The 22,316-nt window shown below is 37.9% G+C and overlaps 1 protein-coding gene across 4 annotated transcripts; it reads left to right on the top strand.

Annotated features, from left to right (window-relative positions):
- Positions 1-10,354: 10,354 nt before the first annotated feature.
- On the top strand, positions 10,355-21,241 carry LOC131299182 (uncharacterized). Of its 4 annotated transcripts, none has more exons than XM_058324791.1 (8): positions 10,355-10,515; positions 12,555-12,640; positions 12,926-13,404; positions 16,122-16,349; positions 16,955-17,063; positions 18,875-19,105; positions 19,190-19,311; positions 20,541-21,241. In XM_058324791.1, exons 1-8 carry the CDS (start codon positions 10,513-10,515, stop codon positions 20,840-20,842), a joined length of 1,560 nt encoding a protein of 519 aa, XP_058180774.1. In that variant the 5' UTR covers positions 10,355-10,512; the 3' UTR covers positions 20,843-21,241. The 4 variants fall into 4 exon arrangements, with proteins under 4 accessions (XP_058180774.1, XP_058180773.1, XP_058180775.1 ...); XM_058324790.1 differs by having other exon boundaries at positions 12,917-13,404; XM_058324792.1 differs by lacking the exon at positions 12,555-12,640 and having other exon boundaries at positions 12,917-13,404.
- Positions 21,242-22,316: the final 1,075 nt, after the last annotated feature.

Below are 22,316 nucleotides of genomic sequence, written 5' to 3'. Positions count from 1 at the left end.
CCCGTTTGGGGCAGAGATGAAGGACAAAAACAAATCTCCGTCGAAAATCGGGGCAGGGAAGGGGACGGATATGGGGTTTCAGGTTTGGGGATAATAATATCTGTAATATCCCAAAATTCTTAATAAATAAAAATTTCGTGATATTGTTTCAAAAATTATTTTCTTTGTTAATAATCTGTTTTATTTAATTAGATTGATTAATTAGTTAATTAGTTTGATTAAATTTGAATCGGATGTATTCATATTCGCATAAAAATCTATTTTTCAACTAACGAGATCTTTCTTTTGTAAATCAAGATCGTTGTTAGTCTCAGAATATTTTTATTAACCTATATTAATATTTTTTAATTTTCTCGAAATCGAAAACCGGACCACCAAACACCGTGTGTTACGTTTCCGCGTCCGCAGGAACATTTCCTACGCCTTTCTTCTTTGCACGCCGATTCATCCCCCTCTTTCTTTTTCTTCCCTTCTTTTTCTTCTTTCCCTTTCTCTGTTTTTCCCCCACTCTGTAGCACTCTCCTTTGTTCCCTTTTTCTCCCACACATCACTCCTTTCCACCTCACTCTCCAATCCCCACATTTATTTCTTCCATATTAGAGTACTATATGATTTCTGTCCGGAGCCGGCGGACAAAGGGAGTTTTTCGCCACTCCAGGCCCCCACCGCACATTTTTTTTTGATAATTCGAACCCTATAATTTATAGGACATACAAAATAATGTATTCACGTAAAAAAACAATTTATCCAGACATCGATAAATGTGTCAAAAGTTGAGTTTAGACGGAAATATGGACAGCATGGATCTGTCAACTATTTTTTAAGTTAAACTGTCCACGGTCGTCTATTCTTTTGTCTTAAATTCAACTTTTAACATACCTATTAAAAACACACACACACAAAAGAGGTCGACGGAGTGGCGGAAAACCCCCTTTACCTCCGGAAAGAATGTTTTCTCTATACATATGTACACACAATACACACACCCCATTCCCTCCCCAACCTCCTGTTCGGCCAGAGAGGGAGACCGGTCCAGCAGCCACCTCCTGCCTCCTCCTCCTCCGTTCACCACCGCCCCCACCATCACCGCCGCCTGTCACCGCCACCGTTCGCCTCCTCCTCCGGCCACAACCGAACCCCACCACCTGCCGAACACCCTCCTGCCTCCGTGGCCACCTTTGGCCACCATCTCCTCCCTCGGCTGCCATAGCCACCATCACCGAGACCACCGACCACCGCAACCGCCTCCTTCGGCCACCACCTAATCCACTGCCATTACCGCCGCACACCACAGCCGAACTCCTCCTCGGTTCACTCCCCTTCCAGCCAAACCGAGCACCCACCACCACTCTTGGCCTCCAACAGAGACACCACCACCGAGCTCTCACAGCCGAGCTCCGCCGCAGCCACCGAGCCCCGTCGCTTTCTGAAAACAACCCCGGAACCCGAAACCGAAGGTAGATATCTTCTCCTACATTAATTCTAAGTATATTGGACTAGTTTTGGCCTTAGGAGTGGGTTAGAATTAACCCTAAATGTCAAAACAACGTGTTGGGACGAAAACGCAAAAACCAGTCGCGAACCCTGCGGGCCGCAAGGTTATACCTCGCGGAACGCCACCTTTTTGCGTCGTATTTTGCGGCCGCAATATTAAAAAATAAAAATAGAATTTTCGAGAGAGAAATTTTGACATTGTTTGCTCGTTAAAATTCAGTTTCGTTTAATATTTATGCTTGTTCAAAATGTTTGACTTTTATTGTTATTATTTATAGTAAAAATTTAATCGAATGTTGTTGCAATGATTGATTCGGTGATGTTAAGGATTGCGTTGAGAAATAAAGAAATTAGTTGAAAAAAGAGAGAGAAAAGGTATTGATTAATATATAGTAATAATATTAATAATAATCTCGTCGCGTTTTAAAAAAGAGAGAGGAGAGTATTGTATATGATAGTAATAATAATAAGGCGAGTGCTAAATTACCTAAGAGTAAAACATAATAATATTAATAATAAGTTTCTTTGCGTTTAAAAAAAAAGAGAGGGAGAGTATTGTAAATGATAGTAATAATAATAAGGTGAGTGTTAAATTACCTAAGAGTAAAACTAGTCTGTTTAAAAAAAAAAAAATTAGATTAGTATATTAGTAAATTTCATAAAAGTATAAAAAAAAGAGCTTAATTATTAGTATGTTCCCTTTGGTGAAATAATAAGTAAATAAGAGGATAGTAGCAATAATAATAATAATAATACGTGTTTTAAAAAAAAGAAGAAGAAGAAGGTAAATTATTATATTTTTCCTAAATTACAAAAGAGTAAATAAAAAAATGATTTGGTGATATAAACATGTGGTAAAGTAATAACAATAATATTCATTTGGCTAAATTTAAACCTTGTCATTCTTAGTTTAATTTAATCCTGTTTCATTCGGAAATTTTGATTGTTTAAAGCCACTGTTTAAATTTTTTGATAATTGTGAGTTAATTGTTGTGAAATAAAATGGATGGATGTACTATCTTGTTTGGTTTGGTATGTACTATCTTGTGATTGGAAGATGATGTGATGATGTGGTATGGATAATTTAAGCAGAGGTTGAGTAAATAAATTTAGTGGATCAAAGGGTTTAAATTCTAGATTTTTTTTAGCAAAAGTACTATGACATGTATAAGATTAATTATTATAGTAGTGTAAAATCTATTTTATATGAAAATAACAAGATTTTATATGGAAATAGAAGTAAAAATAAATTGCTCCGTAGTTGTTAGTGTAGAATTCATAAATATTAGCGGTTAAGTATTTTTTTTGGTAGCAAAAAGAAAATTTAGAAAATATTAACTATTTATGTTACTAGCTATAAAAGCAATTTTTTTTTGGTACCGGTATCGGTGATATACCGGATACCGTTTCGGATTTTCCGTCAAATACAAGTATTTTCCAAAATTCTTACACATATGTATAGAATAAATGTCAAAAAGTAAAATATTATTCTATTATTTAGATTGCAAAAAATAAAGAACATATGTAATTGTAAATGTGATTCCAGTTGTTCCCAGTGAAAAGGCAAATCATAAATAATTAGAGCAAGTTTATCAATAATTAGGTAAAAAAACTTGTGAAGAGTGCACATTTTTTATTCAGAAATCCTATTGGTACCGACGGGTACCATAGGGAAAATGTACCGACGGCCGCCGGACGGCCGTCTCCGGCCACCGGACGGCCGATCCGAGCCGTCCAAAAATTTTAAAAAATAAAACTGAGTGGGCCTACGCGAGAATCAATGGCATCCGAGGTGTGTAGGGTACTTGATCCGAGCACCCATTTTTCGTGTATATTTGTATATACGTGTATATACACGAAAAAGGGGTGCTCGGATCAAGTACTCTACACACCTCGGATGCCATTGATTCCCGCGTAAGCCCACTCGGTTTTATTTTTTAAAATTTTTGGACGGCTCGGATCGGCCGTCCGGTGGCCGGAGACGGCCGTCCGGTGGCCGTCGGTACATTTTCCCTATGGTACCGTCGGTACCAATAGCACTACTCTTTTTTATTTTACCTACTTATATTCCTTTCAACACTACACCAACACTATCTATTTAACCTATCTTCTATTAAAATATACTTTTTTCTTTCCCAAATAGTACAACAAAGTACAGTTTAAAAAAAAAAGAAAAAACAGAAAGAGAGAGGGATGGAGAGAGGAGAGAGGAAATAATGTTGTATATCACATACCTGATGAACAGTTGTAAGGCAAAAGTGTCGAAACACTGTTCATAAATTTATTTTTGCTCTTTGTTTACCTACTCTGGTGTAGCGCTATTTTTCCTACTTTGATGAGTTAAAATGGCTATAAATCTATTTAACCTCAACTGGTAAAGTTGCTCTTAGAGCCTATAAAATCAGGTGTGGCAGTCGGGGGGTCTTGTGGTGACTGGTCACCACAGGGATGTAGTGGGTCAAAACGGTGCAGTTTTGCTGCAAAAAGAAGTGAAAAAAAAAAGGCTGCAAGGCCTTGTTTGGTGAAAAGGAGAGGAAAAAAATTAAGTGCTTTAATTTTCAATTTGTTTAAACAAGTGCAAATATCTCATTTTTTTTATCATTTTATCTTAAAGGGTTATAATTAAATTTTGAATCTAGGGCTCTCGTTAGTTAGTTCTAAGAGATATTTGGTTCTACGACTTTCTTAGGGCTAGGGGTGGCAAATTGAACCCAGACCCATTAACAAACCTAGACCTATCAACTAAAAAATAGACCCAACCCAACCCATTTATTAGTTGGGTAAGAATGGGTTCAAACCCAGCTAACCCATTATTAATTGGGTCATAATTGGGCATCAATTGGGTCAATTTAAATGACCCAATGGGCAATGAAAGTAACCCACCAAATTCTGTCTCTTTTGCAATTGGGCAATGAAAGATTTCCCCAGGAGTACTGCCCCCTCCCTCTCTCTCTCCTCTCTTTCTCTCCCCCCACCCCACCCCTCCCGTCCCCTCCCCTCCCCTCCCCTCCAATTGGGCAATGAAAGTTTTTCCCGAGGAGTACGGCCCCCTTTTTCTCTCTCTCTCTCCCTCCCCTCCCCTTGCAATTGGGCAATGAAAGTTTTCCCCGAGGAGTACGGCCCCCTTTTTCTCTCTCTCTCTCTCTCTCTCTCTCTCTCTCTCTCCCCACCCCACCCCACCCCATCCCATCCAGGAGCATGGCCTTCTCTCGCTTTTTTATTCAATTATTTTGTGCTAAATCGCACGTGTCCAAAAATATTTTGAATGGTCCGAATTAAAAATCAATTGTGACCGGTAACAATTATTTTGACCAGTCAAAATTGAAAACACATCTCATCCATTAATTGCGCGAATGGACCTGTGAAATTGTGCTCCGCCGTGAATAAATTTCTCTCATGATAGTCCCGCAAAGGGTTTGGATTAAAAAATTGACTTATTTTTTTGTCTTTATTCAAATTTTTTTTGTATTTTTTTTGTTTTGTGTCAAACTTTTGTGACTTATTAATTTGTTTTGATGAGAGGAATCGAAAAAGTAAAAAAATTTGATCGAAACTTATAATTTTTTGAATAAAAACAAAAAAAAATCAATAAGACAAAAAAAATTACTTATTCTCGTCTTTTTGAAAAAATTTATGAGTTTCGATCATAATTTTTTTTTACTTTTCTAATTTTTCGATCGTAATTTTTAGTATATATGTAATTGGGTTAATGGGCGAGTCGGGTTTGCTTTAAAATAAATGGGTCGGGTTGGGTATGGGTAATTAGACTCATAGTTAATGGGTCTAAATGGGTCAATGACTCATTAAAGACCCAACCCACTAACAATTTACCCAATTTGACCCAAACCCGCCCGTTTGCCACCCCTACTTAGGGCTAACCAATGAGAGTCCTAGAGTCAAAAATTATTTATGCCCCCTTAGAATAAAATGATCATAAAAATAAAATCTTCGCACCCGTTCAAACGGATTGAAAATTAGAGCACTTAACTTTTTAACCTTATTTTTTAATATATAAATGGTCTAAAGATTGTTAAAAAATTAAGTGCTCTAATTTTGAATTGGTATGAAGATCTTATTTTTCTAATCATTTTATCCTAAAGCATCATAAATAATTTTTGACTTTGGAGCTTTCGTTAGTTAGTCCTAAGAGATATTTAGTTCTACGAGTTTCTTAGGGCTAACCAATGAGAGCTCTAGTGTCAAAAATGATTTATGATCCCTTAGAATAAAATGATCATAAAAATAAGATCTTCACACCCATTCAAACGAATTGAAAATTAGAGCACTTTATTTTTAACAATCTATAAACCATTTATATATTAAAAAATAGGGTTAAAAAGTTAAGTGCTCCAATTTTCAATCCGTTTGAACGAATGCGAAGATCTTATTTTTATGATCATTTTATTCTAAGGGGTCATAAATAATTTTTGACTCTAGAACTCTCATTGGTTAACCCTAAGACAGTCGTAGAACCAGATATCTATTAGGACTAACTAATGAGAGTCCTACAGTCAAAAATTAATTATAATCTTTTAAGATAAAATGATAAGAAAAATAAGATCTTTGCACTTGTTCAAACAAATTGAAAATTAAAATACTTAATTTTTTTTCTCTCCTTTTCACCAAACAGGACCTTGCAGCCCTTTTTTTCCACTTCTTTTTGCAGCAAAACTGCACCGTTTTGACCCACTACATCCCTGGTCACCACACCACCAAGATAAGGACAAGTTTTATGGGTAAAGGACAATATACTAGCAATTCCTGGGACTTTATTTGTTGGACAATTGGACTAAAATTAAATTAAATGAGACAAATTGCACACACACAGGATAAAAAAAAACGAAAATCCTATTGGTTCCGACGGTACCATAGGGAAAATGTACCGACGGCCACCGGACGGCCGTCTCCAGCCACCGGACGGCCGATCCGAGCCGTCCAAAAAAGGGGTGCTCGGATCAAGTACCCTACACACCTCGGATGCCATTGATTCTTGTGTGGGCCCACTCGGTTTTGTTTTTAAAAATTTTTGGACGGCTCGGATCGGCCGTCCGGTAGCCATCGGTACATTTTTCCTACGGTATCGTCGGTACCAATAGCAGTACTCAAAAGTAAATAAACAAAAACGTAGAGAAGATATCTAACGGCGAGCACAATCGTCGGTACTGGAACACCATCCGTCAGTTGCCAGCGATCGTCACTGCCGGCATCGTCATTTTTAGAGGTAGCTGAATATTTTCAGATCTGTTTTTTGTTTTTTTGGACTGAGCAAAATACTGGACGAATTTTCCAGGAACGACGGCATTAAAGAGTTACAGTACCGTTTTCCTCTCAAAACGGTACGTACAATACGGTACGGAACGGTATTCATAACCTTTGATTCATAGCCTGGCTATTGTAATATCACTATAGCTAATTTAATTTAGTTACTGAACTATAAGGACCTAAAGGTTAACGGGTTGATATTGATAACGAATAAATTAGTGATTTTGATAATGTGATCTTTGATTCAATATTATTTGACATGCTATGTGAACGTAGAAATGTGGACATTAGGTATCTTGAGATGTGTTCGTATTTTGGAATAATCAATTAGACGTTTAAACTCTAGGGAAAGTGAAATGATGATAGTCACTGTTGTGACGGTTACGGTTAGGAGATAGCCAAAGTGGCCGAGGACCGTTAATTACTGAAAGAATAGGTAACGGTATCGGCACTTGTGGTTTAAGACCAGTGGATTTGGATATTACGAATCCTGAATATGGCATTGTTGGATTTATCTTCCGAAATTTTCGGGGGTGGATTTATTGGATGGAACCGGAGTATGGGTATCATATCTCGCGGTTGGTTGGTTTATCATTTGCTCCTTGTGATGGTACATCCGAGTTTGACCCAACTTGTAGTTTGGTCTTATTCGTCTGGGACCCCAGGTTGGGCAAGCAAAAAGAGGGTAAATTAGGAGAGTTGTCATAGTTCAGAGATTATTTGGGAGGGGAATTTCTCATGGTAGAGAAATCTAGAAATCGCCTAAATAAGAAAACAATAAGCCTAGGTACACTACATCCAACCACTACACCGTCCACTACATATTTTGTAGGGCTCACCTTGGGTCCCAAAAAAATACAGAAAAATATTCATAAATTTTAAAATAATATATTATGGGACCCTGTAAAAAATCAGCTCCCACAAATATCGGTAAGTATTATTTTTTGATTTGTAGGGGCGAAACTGTGTAGTTAAACAGTTTCGTCCCTACAAATCAAGAAATAATACTTACCGACATTCTTTGAAGCTGATTTTTTACAGGGTCCCATAAAATATTATTCTAAAATTTATGGATATTTTTCTGTATTTTTTTGGGAGCCGGGCTGAGCCTCATAAAAAATGTAGTGGATGGTGTAGTGGATAGATTGTAGTGTATGTAGCATCTCTCATAAGAAAAATTCATAAAATGCTGCGTGTTGCTGCAAACTTTATTAAATGCATGTATTTTACGGGTTAGGGATATCTACTGGGTGATTTATCACACACGGATACGTTTGTATCCTGCCAAATCGTTTGCTTCGGCGATTAATTTGTCAGAGGGTGCATGATTCAATAGTGGAGCAGTTGATACAGGTGGGACCCCAGGGGCGGAGATTGCTAGTTTGCTTGGAATCCGTGTAAGAACTAGAGTCGCTTTGGAGTTATTTTCAATAAAATATAGATTTTTGTATTATTTCAAGATTGTAATTTTTGTAAAAGAACAAATAGGGGTATAGGAGTTTGTAAAATTCAGTGTATTTTTAGAGTAATTCTTTTGAAATTCCTTGAAAAATCGAGGCGTTACAATATCCGCTTCAATCTGCCCCGTTGCCATCACTACCAAAACGGTACCAATGGGGTACCGACCATGTGTGGGCCCCATTTTGGGGTCCTGCGTAAACACTCCAATCCGTTCATTATTTTTTAAATAATTTCTCGTGTTCACTTGTAAAAATTCAGCTCGATCCGATAAATATAAGTATTTGATCCAACGTTCAATTTTTCTTTCAGAATTGAGGATCCTAGATTTTGAAAGAAACATTGGGCAATTAGATCAAGCACTTACATTTATCTGATTAAGTTGAAATTTTGCAAGGAGACTAGAGAAACCATTTAAAAAATAATGAACGGGTTGGATCGCATGTGCAGGACCTCAAAATGGGGCCCACACATGGTCGGTACCCCATCGATACCATTTTGGTTGGCAGAGTCGGTATTGAGCTAAAGCTTGTGTTGTAGCCACTTTAGACCTTCACAAAATTTTGAATTTGAGGGGCTTCTCCTACTTAGTTATCCCTTATAATAGTCCAACAATAAGGTCTCATTTTTTATTTTTGCTTTAAACCACTAAAAAATCAGGGCCGGCCCTATTGGTTGGTACCTTTAGCATTAAGGAAAGAAAAACGGGCATTAACTCGTCATAGCTGTCCCTCCCCAAGAAAAGCACTTTTGCTCTCAATATTCACTCTCATGAATTTCAACAGTTTGAAATATTTTCAGAAGTCTCTTTCACACTCTCGCACATGAGTTATGTGACTGAAGTCAAATACCATTTTTCATCACGAAAAATCATTAAATTTAGAACTTCTCTTCTCTTTTTTTTTTTTTGTTCCCCAAGTTACTAGCGGTAGTAGCATAAAAGTATTTGAACTATATAAAATAGGACATATAAACCCATAATAATATTTAGGGGACTATATGAAATTGGACATATAAACCCATAATAATATTTAGGGGCCAACAAAAAGCTCGTTAAGGGAATAAATATATAATTAACAAATGATCCCATTCATAGAAGGAAATACGATCAATTGTTGCTTTTTGGTAATGATCGATCCCCTAAACTCTCCTATAAAAACTGTAAAAGATCAGTCAACTAAACTGGTCTCGGTTGGTTAAGAGCCATTCTTCAACATATGATTTTCATACTAGTTTTTAAGGTTTTATTATTATGTTTCTCATTTAGGCTCTGATTGTTTGGGCATAAAATGTTTTACCTATTTTTCGTTGATTAATTGTGTAAAAAATGAGAAAAACCATTAATTGGATGAAAATGACTTTACCCTTAAATCTTCAATAAGTTATTTTTCGAAATGAACTTGCTGCAATTCTCATTATACAGTTGCAATTTTCATTACTCAGTTTTCTCGATCGTCAGTCTGATCCACGTTCAATTCCAATATTCTCAGATCTCTCAACTGTTTAAGCCCCCTTCTTTCTCTACACTATTTTGTTGATTTTTAAAAATATTTTTCAAGTACCAATAAAATACCGGAAAATAAAGGTTTGAAGTTTATTTTTTAAGAAAACATTTTACATCGAAACAAACAGAGCCTTAGTCACAATTATTATTCATGTTTGCTAGTTAGTCTTGGTTCCTTTCACTTTGTTTGATTCTCCTCTCATAAATAATCTCTCCAAACACGGTGTTTGTTTTTCATGTTTTCCTTATTTATTAGATTTCTTAGTTGGAAAGTCTTCTAGCTTAAATAAAAACACTTCTATGTTTATGTGTTATATACACATCAATGAAAACTAGAGTAGTTTCTTATCAATTTTCTTCCAACAATCAACATGATTTCAAAGAGCCGTGGATAGGTGCGTGATTTCCAGCACCAATACATGATTTCGGAGAACAATCAACATGATTTCAAAGAGCCGTGGATAGGTGCGTGATTTCCAGCACCAATACATGATTTCGGAGAACAATCAACATGATTTCAAAGAGCCGTGGATAGGTGCGTGATTTCCAGCACCAATACATGATTTCGGAGAGTCTGAACATCACGTGGCGAGTAATAGTCACCTTCCTTGTTGTAATAAGGTGTTGGAGAATGCCAGAATGGAGACTACGCTGACCCTAATAATTATGGAGCATAAGAACCACTGAATAAATGCCCGTTCCTCCCCTCGCCTTGTCGGTTCACCACTCTCTGGCCTCACCCTGGAGGTGGACATAAAGCATTGGGCAGAAAGACAGATTCAACGGAAACCCACATGGTAAAAACCCCTGCAAACATCTCTTATTCGCGTTTGGTATTCGGATTTTCAACTACATAATGTGATCACGAACTTTCATTAGTATTCTTGCACATTCTCTTTCCTTTTTTCTATGCATATTTTTGGGTTATTTGTATGTGAAAGGAATGATGTTGGGACTCAAAACTTTCTTGGAAGCTAAAGCTACAACTATTATTTGTTGATTCACTATATTGTTGTCTTTATCCCAAAAAAGTTGAGATGAAAGCCTCTCTTTTTTCTTTTCTTTTTTTAATATTATTATTATTTAAATTTCTTTGTTAAATGGCGCACTATCCTACTTAGGTTTCTGTTTGTTCTTCTCTCTTTCCCTTTTTGGAAAACAATTGTTTCCTTTTGAAAAAAAAAATAGTTATTTTGCGTGGTGCTTGATGGTTTCATTGTCACCAGAAATTACTATGGTTGGAACTTAGGGTTTTGCTTATATAGTTTATTTATGAACCTTTTAGTTTCCTTTTTTTTTAATTTTTTGTTACCTAGAGGCTCTCGCTAGTTGAGAAAGCAATTTGGGAAGTGGGTTTTGCTTGATTTAGTTTATTTGTTCAATTTAATGTAGTATTTAGAAAACCTAGATCCAAGTGAGAGTTTGTATGGATCTAGGTGTTGAATGAATATCATGAAACACGAGGCCTGAACTCAATTGAAAAAACGAATTCACCTAGCTGACCCAGTTGATCAAGACTTAAGGCATGGATTGTTTTGGTTTTATGTAGTCTTTCACATCTGTTTCCAACTCAAGTACAACGTGGAAAATTTGGTTATTCATTATATATTTCCTTTCTACGCTTTGTCTGTATGATGTGTGCAAATGTGGTGGTTCCCTTCTGTGTGTTCACTGTTTTGCTGGTTTCCTAATGTTATGCAGTTGGATCCTTTGAATTCACATGCTAATTTAATTTCGCTTGGAAGAGTTGTGCATTCTATATAATTCCATTAACCAACATAATCTTTTGATTAAGAGACTTCCCAGGCCTTAAACTATCATTAGTTTAAGGGACACAATTTAGTCCCTTTTAGTTTCATTTTGAGTTTATTCTCCCAAAGTATGTTTAGATTCCTTGCTTCCATGCCTCTAGTGTCAAACACTTAAGAGTTTTTTATACTTTGAATTTGAGTCCGAACTTTGAGCATACAACAGAATTCGATGTTGACTAGTTAAATATGACCCTATGCACGATGAAGATTAGGATTTTTACTTCTTTTTTTTTAATTTTTTCTTTTCCCTTTCTTAATCGATTAAGCTACCAAAATTGTGTGTACAAGAACTGATGTAGGCTGAGGTTGTCTGACAAGAAGATGTACTTTTTTGGAGTTCAAACGCATGCAAGAACATGCATGGGCGCTTATATATCGAAAAATAGTAACATAGTGGGGTTACTACAAGTAAACATATATGACTAATGATGGCATCCAAAGTGAATTGTAAAAGGACTTATGGATGTCAAACAAGAAATATGAGGCAACCTTCAGCTGAGGAATGAGACAGTATTTGAGAGGAAATAGGTTCTTTGGTTTAACGAAAGGGGCAAACTACAAAGTTTTTGCCTAGAGTCGCATGCTTGGTGTGCAGTTCAAGATGTTCCCTAAGGATTTCAACGTTTTCCTATACTACAGTTATCCTATTTGTTAACAATGGTACTGCATGTTTGTATACAGATTAATTGGCGGATACAATGCTACTTTCAAGTGCACAACCTCTTAATTTTTATTGAAATTTTCACTTGTTTGGTTTCTTTGTTGTCATTTGTTAATTAACAGACCTTTAACAGCAGCAATTCTTTACTTCTTTTTCTGGATAGATATGGGTTTAGATTCCTTCTTGGTGCAGTCTATATACAATCACAGAAAGGGTGTTTTGTAGCCACCTTCTTAATGTCAGAGCTGTATAGTTTTTTTCTAGAATGTAATTGATCAGCAGCTTAATTAGTTATAACAAAAGCAATCCTTTGCTAAGAGAGGATCATGTATCGCGTCCCTTATATCATCTTCCTACATTGCAGGGAGAACCTTGTGACATTTGCGGTGATATGGGTGTTCGGGAGGCACTCTATACATGTTCAAAATGCAAAATAGGTCGTGAGCATTTGTAAGATCTCCCTCCCTCCCTCTCTCTCTCTTGCCCTGTATATATATGTACATCTACTTATACATATATACACATATGATGTATCTAGCTTCATTGATCTGCACATCTTCTTGTCCTTGTTATCCTGGATTGGATATTTGTTTTGATGATTTGCCAATCACTGGAAACATACTTGCACTTTTGTGTCAAGTTATCTTCTTTAGTTCGTACTCTACATATTTGAACCGCTTTATGATCGACATCATTTTAATATATTGTAATTTTTTGCATTTTCAGTTACTGCAGGCAACCCTTTGCGGATGATGTCCCAGCTCTTTGGCTTTGTGGAGCATGTGACTTGCCCAAGACTTCAATGTTAGACCCCTCAGCCATGGTAGATCAGGAAAACGCACATTCAGCTGGTTTTAGTGAAACTCGAAAAGATTCTAGGGGTTGTGGTCGTTTTAAATGGGAAAAGACTGTCCAATCTGGGAAAGTAAAATATATTTCGGCTCGTGAAGCAATGATGCTATCTTCTGGAGCCAAGGATTTTGCATCCCGTGCAAAGAGGAATTTGCATTCTAGTGTTACGCCATCAAAAATTGTGCCATCTATGCCTGCAAGGACTCCCATCAAGCTCAAAGTGCTCTCGCCAAAGTCCTCACAGAGTTTCAAAGCAAATCCTAGTTTTGAAACAGTAGAACCTTTGCCTCCCAGACATTGCAACAGCCAGATCAATTTGGTGGTTAAGCAACAAGCAGTTCGAATGATTGAAGATTCTAAAGGTGAAACATCCTTACAATTTTTTGCATAACATTTCTTAGTATGGGGTGGTGATTTGTTCGTCTCTATTTGGGTCGGATCTGGATAGAATAATCTTCGTCCTCCAAGAGCAAGTCTCCAAAACAATGAACCGTTAGTGTCGTCTCGTTGGATTCAGTTGGAGGGCACTCTGATGCCTAAGTTTGACAAAGGGAGAGGAGAAAGACAAGGTTTAGATATGAGATATAAAAATGTGTACGGCGTACCTCCTTAGGGTTTATCACGTAGACTTTATAGAAAAAAGTATACTTGCTTCCCAAGTAAGTCTGTGCTAAGCACGAGGTCCGTGACGTCCCTTGTAACTGGTTTTGGTTGGTGATGTCATGCGTGAGGCTCTGTGTCCACGTGGTTGAACACACGTGTCTCGAATGTGCACTAGGGCGGCACTTAAGCTGCTCCATCTACTGAGTCACCTTTACTATCTGGCCTGGACCTATGGTTTCCACGGACTGAACTCGCTCGTCATGGGCTCTAATGAACGCTTGGGCCCTCCACCTAGCCCACGGTCCCACGTGTGTTCGGCCTATGCAAGCCCAGTGAAGTGGGCTGTCCATATTGTTTGGCCCAAACTCTTATTCGGTGTGGCCCTCCATAGTAGCCTCTTAACTCCTTGCTCAGTCCAGCATTATTGACGAGAGGAGTTGAACCGTTGGAAATGACTTTGACCGAGGATGGACCGTCGCCATCTGAACCGTGAGGGCAACTGTCATTCACTGTTGCACATCCGTTGATGGTGCGAGATGGTGAAAGGACAATTCACGCGTGCCGATTCAGTTATGATGTATTGTGTCCCACCACTGCAACGCATACTGGGTTGGAACGAGATGCTGTCGTTCCGTTTTCCAAGCATCTTTTCGTTTCTCAAGCTAATTTTTCGAATCTAGAGCCTCCCTTATAAGTAGGGTTGACGGAGTAGAGAGAGAGAGGCACCAAACTCACTCACTCTCTCTCTCTCTCTCTCTCTCTCTCTCTCTTAAGTGTCAGAGCTCCTCTCTCATTGTTCTCAATGGATCTCTTAAGAATGCTCAAACCAGCCTCTCACTTCTTTGATCTTGTATGTGGTATATTTTGCCTAGATTTTCATTTTTCTCACACGTTCTGTGGTGTTGTTAGTTATTATCAGTTAACCTCAGCTGGACCTCTGATTTGGGAGGATGGGTTCGCCTAGCCTTTTGCTTGACCTGCACACCCACCGTTAATGCCTAAATCGGCCGGGGTCGACCGGAAAGGCACTCCGAGGGTTAAGTAAGAAAGTGCAGGAGGAGGAAGAAAGCACTAGAGTTGAGAGTACCCTTCTAGGGTTTAACCCTTGCCTTTATATAGAACTACTTGACTTGTCCTCCAAGAACACCTTTATATAGAACTACTTGACTTGTCCTCCAAGAACGTGCGTGTACATAGCACGCTCAGTAACCGCTTCGGCTGACATCACACTTGACATAATGGATAAGGTAGTTTACCAGAGCACGTGTTGCTTTGTCATCCAGAGTGCTTGCGTGCGTGTGGTGGGCACATGAGTAGTGTTAGGGCTGACGTCCAAAGTGACATATCTAGTTAGGTGGTTAGGTGCACGTTGGTGAGCCACACATTCATGAATAACATGGGAAGGATCTACCCAACGGCAAACCAAGCGGCAAACGCTTCGGTCCCGACTGTTTGGCATAGAACCTCCCAGCTGTTCAAGAGTGCTACATAGGGGTGAAAGCTAAACCGGGAAAACCGAACCGGCCGAAAAAAACCGGTCAGAATAAGCGGTTTGGTTTTATAGAGTTCACAGTTCTGTCTGGTTTTCATTTCTGAAAAATTGTATTTCCGGTTTGGTTTTGTTTTGTAGGATGATTGTCTGGTTTTCCACCGAATCGAACCAAATACCAATATGATAACTCACAAATACAAGCTGTTCTGTTCATAGTTCAATCTGAGAGGGAAAATTGCCATTTCATTTCACTTGGCGACTTCTTGGGGGGGGGGGGGGGGGGTGCCTTTTCTAAAATGAAAACCAGACAGAACTGTGCCTTTTCATAGTTCAAGCTGTTCTTTTGTCATCCGGCACTGCCTCCGACTTGGCGACTTCTGGGGGGGGGGGGGGGGGGGGGTGCCTTTTCTAAAATTTGGTCTTGTTATTGATTGCACTTCAAGTTGCTTATTGGACTTTTCTAGGGATTGTTCCCAGTCGAGTTATTTTGCCCGCGTCTTGTGTTTCTTAGGGTTCATCAATCTTGCCCCTTGGGACGGTACCACTAATAACCCCAGGGTGATTGATTCTGAGTCTTCTTCTGGTAACTCCCCATCCATTCCGCCCGATGTAGACTTTGATAAAACTGACCAACTAGTGTCTGAAGCGTTCAACTTCTTCAACATTAATAGACTTTTACAAAGTTGGTGGATAACAATCTAATATAATATCAGCTGTGTTTGAATGTAGCCGACCCCAAGTGATTGGGACGTAAGGCTCGGTTTGGCTTGGTATGTGTTTGAAACTCACCGCCTAACTCTTAGTTCAAATACTTGTACGTGTTTGACCATGGAGGAAAGACTGGCCACAGTGGGATGGGACTGATGGGTGTTCAGAACATAAATAAAGTTACTTCTTTCTCTAACAACTTGAACTTTAAAAAGATTTTGTGGTCATCAATCTAATACACACAATATGTGCTGTAACTGAGTTTATCTCATACAGGTGCACCTGGTCTTTCAATATCTGTTCAAGAAAAGAAAGCTGGTCTAACTCCCAGGAAGGGATATATTAACGAAAGAAAGCCTATTGATACCCTTAAGCCTGCTGTAGAGACCAAAATTGAGAGTATAACGGAAGTAGAGAAAGAGAATAAAGAGTCATTTGACTCATTTTCATCCTTACCAGTGATGCATTTTCCACCATTAAGCAGTTCTGGCACGCAAACCTCCTGTAAGATTACTTGATCTGTTTTCCCTATTTGTATGTCTCTTAAGGTATCAATTGGCTGTTAGCACAGGATAAACAAATGTCTTGCATGCTTGCAAAAAAGTGACGAACATCTTCATCTTATTCGAAATTATACTGTTCGCCTGTGGGTGTGCCAATGTATAGGCCATAATAACCAGATTTTTTATCGTGATTATTGCATATTGGTGACACTTTCTTTGTTTTGTTTTTTGTTTTTATTGGCTGAAATTGATATTCATCAGAAAACTATCAGGAGTCACCGATAAAATTTGGTTTAAATTTTGCATGCCTTATACTGATGACATTCTTATCTGGCTGGCAAAAGTTAACCAGACTTCTACCTGTGGCTTGAAAAGTTATCATTTGAATATCAAATTTCATTTTCTTTTGATTGGCTCAAATTAGTGACATTCAATAGAAAACTCTTGAGAGTCGTGGATGTAACCCTGATTAGATTTTGTACGCTGCAACTTGATGAGATTCTTACGCGACATACAAAGTTTAAGTAGGGCTATAGATGTGGCTCGAAGAGTTTTCATTTGAATATCAAATTGCTTTGATTCAGATAAGAGAATATTTTCTCTTAGGTGGTAATGTGGAGTCAAGAAATTTGGACGTAAAGGATGGCGGCCTGGTGACTGTTCTTCCCAAGCCTGAAAAATGTTTTCATGGTCCTGCTTTAGATTCTTCTTGGACGTAAGCAACTATTCATCTGTCTTATCACATAACATCTGAATGTTCATATTAGTACTTTCCATTACATATGTCACCATAGTTTAATGCTTAAACGTATTATTTTTGCCGTATCTGTTGTGCTTGTTATATGCAGGCCATGTAATATGGGCAAAAATATTCGGGCAGATGTTTCTTCACTTTTTTGTCTGTCTTTCTGCAATTAGTCATATTTCTTGGAAAATTGAATAAAAATTAACTTGGTGACACATTTACTAATCTTCATACAAGATATATGTGGTGCCATGGAAACAACTTCAACAAAAAGTTATATAAACTTAACTCTAAACTAACCAAGAACCAGATAGACATGAAAAATTTCACCTGCAACATACTCCTATACGTATTTATCACTGACAAAAAAATGGAGCTTATATCTCGTTTTCCTTTGGACTTTCTTTTATAAACATCTTACTAAAGCCTTCTATTGCATGAGATCGTAAAAATTGGAGAATTATAACTTTCAACTGGTACTTTAATCTTCTTCTCTGCCTATTACCCTAAAGTCTCTACTCTAGTTGTGGTTTTGTCTCGCTCAAGTTTTAGTAAGTGGTATATTTAGCCACCAATTTGCTTCGCGATCCTTGCGATGTGAGGTAATGTTGAGGGACGTGTATTGAATGTGAGGTAATGTTTTAAAAATATTATGAGGCAGAATTTTCTCTAGGAAATTGAATATTTCTGAACACTAGCATTTCATGAACTGACTTTCAGTATATGATCTGTCCTTGGCTGTCACTATCCATAAGGTTGAGTTGATCTTGCCAATGCGTATGTGGACTCCAAAAATTTATAAAAGACACTAGATACTCGGATCAGGGTATGATATATCACTTAGCGAGCATAATTTGTGATTCAAATCAACAATGAACAATGCACTTGACACCCGTATTATGCATGAAATGGCATATGGCCTAAACATTATGTAGACACTCTTTAATTCTATAATTTTAAAGAAATATTCTAATTAGTATGAATATTTTGGTGGGTCCATGAGTCCTTGTATTGAAATCAAATGAATTCAAGAGGACCCACACTTAGACATTAGCTCACAGGTGACACTCATACCCGAGTCAATGTAACACAGGTTCTTGCTCTTCTAAGGTTCAAAAGTCGCACTTGGAATGTGGTTATCATTGTCTTAGGGAACAAGACGACATAGTCTTATTTGATCCTGCAGGATACACGGGATATGTGGATGTTATCTTTTGGAGGAGTCTTCTTATGAGGGACTCTATAGGTATTGTTTGAAGTAGTTTATGATATGGAATTGATTTCTCTTTAGTATTCGTTTCGATGCCTTGTGCTTCCCCTAGATGTGGGTTTCTAGGCTTCCTTCGGTGCGGATTCGGTAGGCTTTATCTTTCTTTATTAGTCATCCTGCACCACTCTTTTGTTTATCTTTCTTTTTCTTTTAATTGAAAAGCAGGGCATTCTGTTTATTGAAGTGGTGGCATTTGTCTTTATAGATATTATGCCTCTATGGCCGAGTTTAGAATGCCCTAAGGAACTCCTTTGACCAAAATCATTCATAAAATTGTCCAGTTGATCTCTTAGTCTATAAACTAGCAATAGCTTTATTACAATCCTTAATATTAGAAAGACAATTTCAAAGTCTTGATTCAGTTAAAAGTTGGCAGAAGCATTTCATGCCTAACCATATTGTTGCTTCAATTGTAGGGGAAGCTTTCTTACATAGGAATAGCAGTTCAAGTTTTAATTGAGAAAAAACAGCAGTATTGCATGCCTAACAATATTTTATTTCAATTGTCTAGGGGAAGCTTCAAAATTATTGATTCTATTAGCCGTGAGGAACTCAATGACGGGTTTAAGGCTCATCCTCCATCTACAGTTCGTGGTAAAGTCTACGAGTTCTCAAAGAAAATGCCTAAAGTCCTTCAGTTTAAGATGCTTCCCAGGGACAACGTTTGGACTGATATATTTGAGGATTATTATCCAACTGAAGATGATATTGGGCTGTACTTTTTCTCAAGCGATAGTCAAAGGTCTGTGTTCTTTACCTACCTTGAGTTATGGAAATCCTCACTTGACAGATGATGTTACTTCAAGTCTTTTCTACTGGACTGTAGGTCTTTGAGTTACATCGCCCTCCTGGAGTTGATAGAAACACGAGACGTCGTGATGAGAAGTTACATAGATGGTGTGGAGTTGTTGATGTTTTCATCCAAACATCTGTCTTCCAATTCTCAAAGTAAGCTCTCAAGTCTTTGTCCATCCATTTCTCATTTTTCTCTTTAACAGAGACAGATGCAAACAACGCAACTAGGGCAATCTCCTTTTTTCTCCACTTCTTCAGATTATATGAAGGGGGGCTTCCTGTGATAATGTTTTAACAACTACACTCGTGTCTTCTCTTGGTAGGTGAATGACTGTTTCCAGTTAGGAACATTGTTTTGAAACTTAACATTGGAAGTGAAGTTGCCTTTGTTTTGTTATGCAAAGCTGTGAACTTATGAGTTCCATTAAAGCTTTCGTTAAAGGAACAAACTAAGGCTTGTTTGTTAGCAGTTAAAAGTTTGGATTGGATAAGAGAATATAATAAGAGGTGGATATGACTCAAAGCAGTTAAAAGTTTGGAGTGGATAAGAGAATATAATAAGAGGTGGATATGACTCAAGGGCGAATAATTTTAAATGAACTTTGGGATCAAAATCACTAAGGGTGGCGTTAAAGCCACGATAAGTTTTGTTAGGGCCACAACTTGTACGATCATGGGACTTGTTTACCCTACCCTTAATTATTCAATTCCTCTGTGCAACAGAAACATCACAGAGAGTGGATGAATGGTTTGTGGATCTCCTTCATTCCTTCGTCCCTTATTCTCTTCCTTTCCCCAACTGGACTACACTAGCCAATTTTACCTTCAAACTGCACCTAGGGTTTCATAGTAACCCTTACCCCGTGAAACTCCAATTTTACGCACATGGTAATGGATTTTGCGATTTCCATGGTGACTCCGTTGCTTTGATCTGGTTATCAATATCAAAATTGCCAATTGCCTATTTTGTGGTTTGAGTCGTTCATTTTTGGGTTTGCCAAGACCTTTATGGGCAACACAATTTCAGTCGATCAGAACACTGCAAAGTAAATGTTGCACTAAGATCTTGGAAAAGCATGGGGCGGATGCGTTCCAACAGCAGATGAGATTTGGCAAGGTGAGATTATCCAACAGAGCTTTCCGGAGCCAAATCAGAGAGAGAATGTGATGGTTGTGGCAGAAACATATTAACCACACCCAATCACTAGCCTTCTCTATTTAGGTTTGTCTTTTTGTAGTTTTCTTATGCGTTATGGTTTACATATGCAGAACAAGTGTATTGTGACTTGGGTAAAACATTTAACCTATGTTTTATGATTATTAGTATCCGAATCCTGCTTGAATTGACAACCTGCAGTTTTTTCATGCCAATGTCAAAACAGGATGGAATGATGATAAATACTTCCTTTGGGGAGTTTTTCGCAATGTCAAGAAATGCAAAGCTGTATCCAAACTCAATGAGGAACTCCCCCGGTTATCTCGGCCTTCAGATTCTACGAACGACAACAATGCGAATGGGGATAGCAGTTTAGTTGATAGACAGGACATGAGAAGGGTTGATAAAGCAATATTGTCAAGAGAATCATCCACTCGGGCCTGTGGAAGCGCTAAGGTTGGCAATGCTACTGTCTCCCGGTTTTCAGGAACTGTGCGGCATACCTCCCAGTTTTCAGGAGATTTGTAGAGGCTGCAAGTTCCGAAAAACTTTGCGATGGGGTAGTCCGGAGTATGAGGGTATATATAACCCTAGTAAAGCAGATTATTCTTGGGTTACGATCGAGGGGAATGATGTTCATATGCCCCATGTGTCATATAATGGAAGTATAGTCTACCAATGCAATGCTTACATATCACATGGTCACGGAATATGGAAATCATTGCATTGCTCATTTGTTTATAAGGTGTGGGGGTATGTAATTTGGCGTACAGTATGGAAGTTCTCCATGCAAATATGAGGTTAATTAGAGTAACTGTCTATGATTATTTGTAGAAGTCCTCACTCATGTTGAATCACATTCCGTAGTGTAATGGTATAAGATAAAATAGCCTAATAATTATGTGGATTGCATAATGGATTTTCTCACACTTGGTTTTGTTTTCACCCTTGCCTTATCCATAGTCTTTACCTAATGCTACATCAAGCATGAGACTATGGGTATTACTATTTGATAAAGCGTCTTTCTTGAGACACTTGTGCGGGAGATCATTTTATTGTTTATCTTACATCACAATTTTGAGGGGTTTATTTATGAGTTCATGGCTTGTGAAATTTGAAATCGAGACTTGGTCTGGAGGGAAGGTGGCTTAGTTGTTTTTCATTCTGAGATAGAGGCCATGAGTATGTACATGCCTTCTCTTTCACACATTTAGTGGAGGATGTGTCACAAGTGTCACGCGACGTGCTTTGCACGAATCGTGTGCTTAGTAAAAAATTTCGGAATTATATTGTTATTTTGAGTATGTGAACATGGCGACTCTTGCTAAGGAAGTACACAAGAACATAAACATGATGATGTTCGCTACGGAAGTACAAACCAATGAATTTGGAAGTTAAGTTGAGGTTTAAAGATTTGGTAACTAAAGTTCTGTTTGTTCATCCTCGTGCAAAGCACGTTTTTGTGTGCTCATTGGTGTAATTGGTAGTGACCGGAGGACTGAGAAAAGGGAACTTAAGATCATCTACTTAGAAATCACTTAAATAGACGATAAAATATCCATATTCGTTCAATTCGTTTGTAGTATCCTTCAAAAAAAAAAAGAATTTGTAAACTCTGTACTTGCCAAATCCCAAATTGAAAAGAAAAACTACTTTCTGGTGTTAGTTTCTATTCATCCCGGTAAACACTTTAGTTCTCTAGTGATTTAAAAATACAAGGTTGCAACTTTAGTTCCCAACATTATAAGTTACTTGCCTTGGTAGCTCACATCAGCTCATTGATTGGACTATATTACCACATTAAAGCGATTACAGTGCACGATTAGTGAAACAATAAACCTGTGTCTGCATAATATCCATGCATCCCAAACAGCCTTGAAAGCCGATGTGGTAGTATTTTTGCAATAATTAAATAAGATAAACAATAGTTATCCGTAGATCATATACAAGCAAAAAAAATAAAAATGCCGTAAGCAGACCTCAACGAAAAGAGTGATTAGTA

The sequence above is a fragment of the Rhododendron vialii genome, chromosome 8a, assembly GCF_030253575.1.
Source record: "Rhododendron vialii isolate Sample 1 chromosome 8a, ASM3025357v1".
NCBI lineage: Eukaryota > Viridiplantae > Streptophyta > Magnoliopsida > Ericales > Ericaceae > Rhododendron > Rhododendron vialii.
This window is presented reverse-complemented; position numbering and strand designations above follow the sequence as displayed.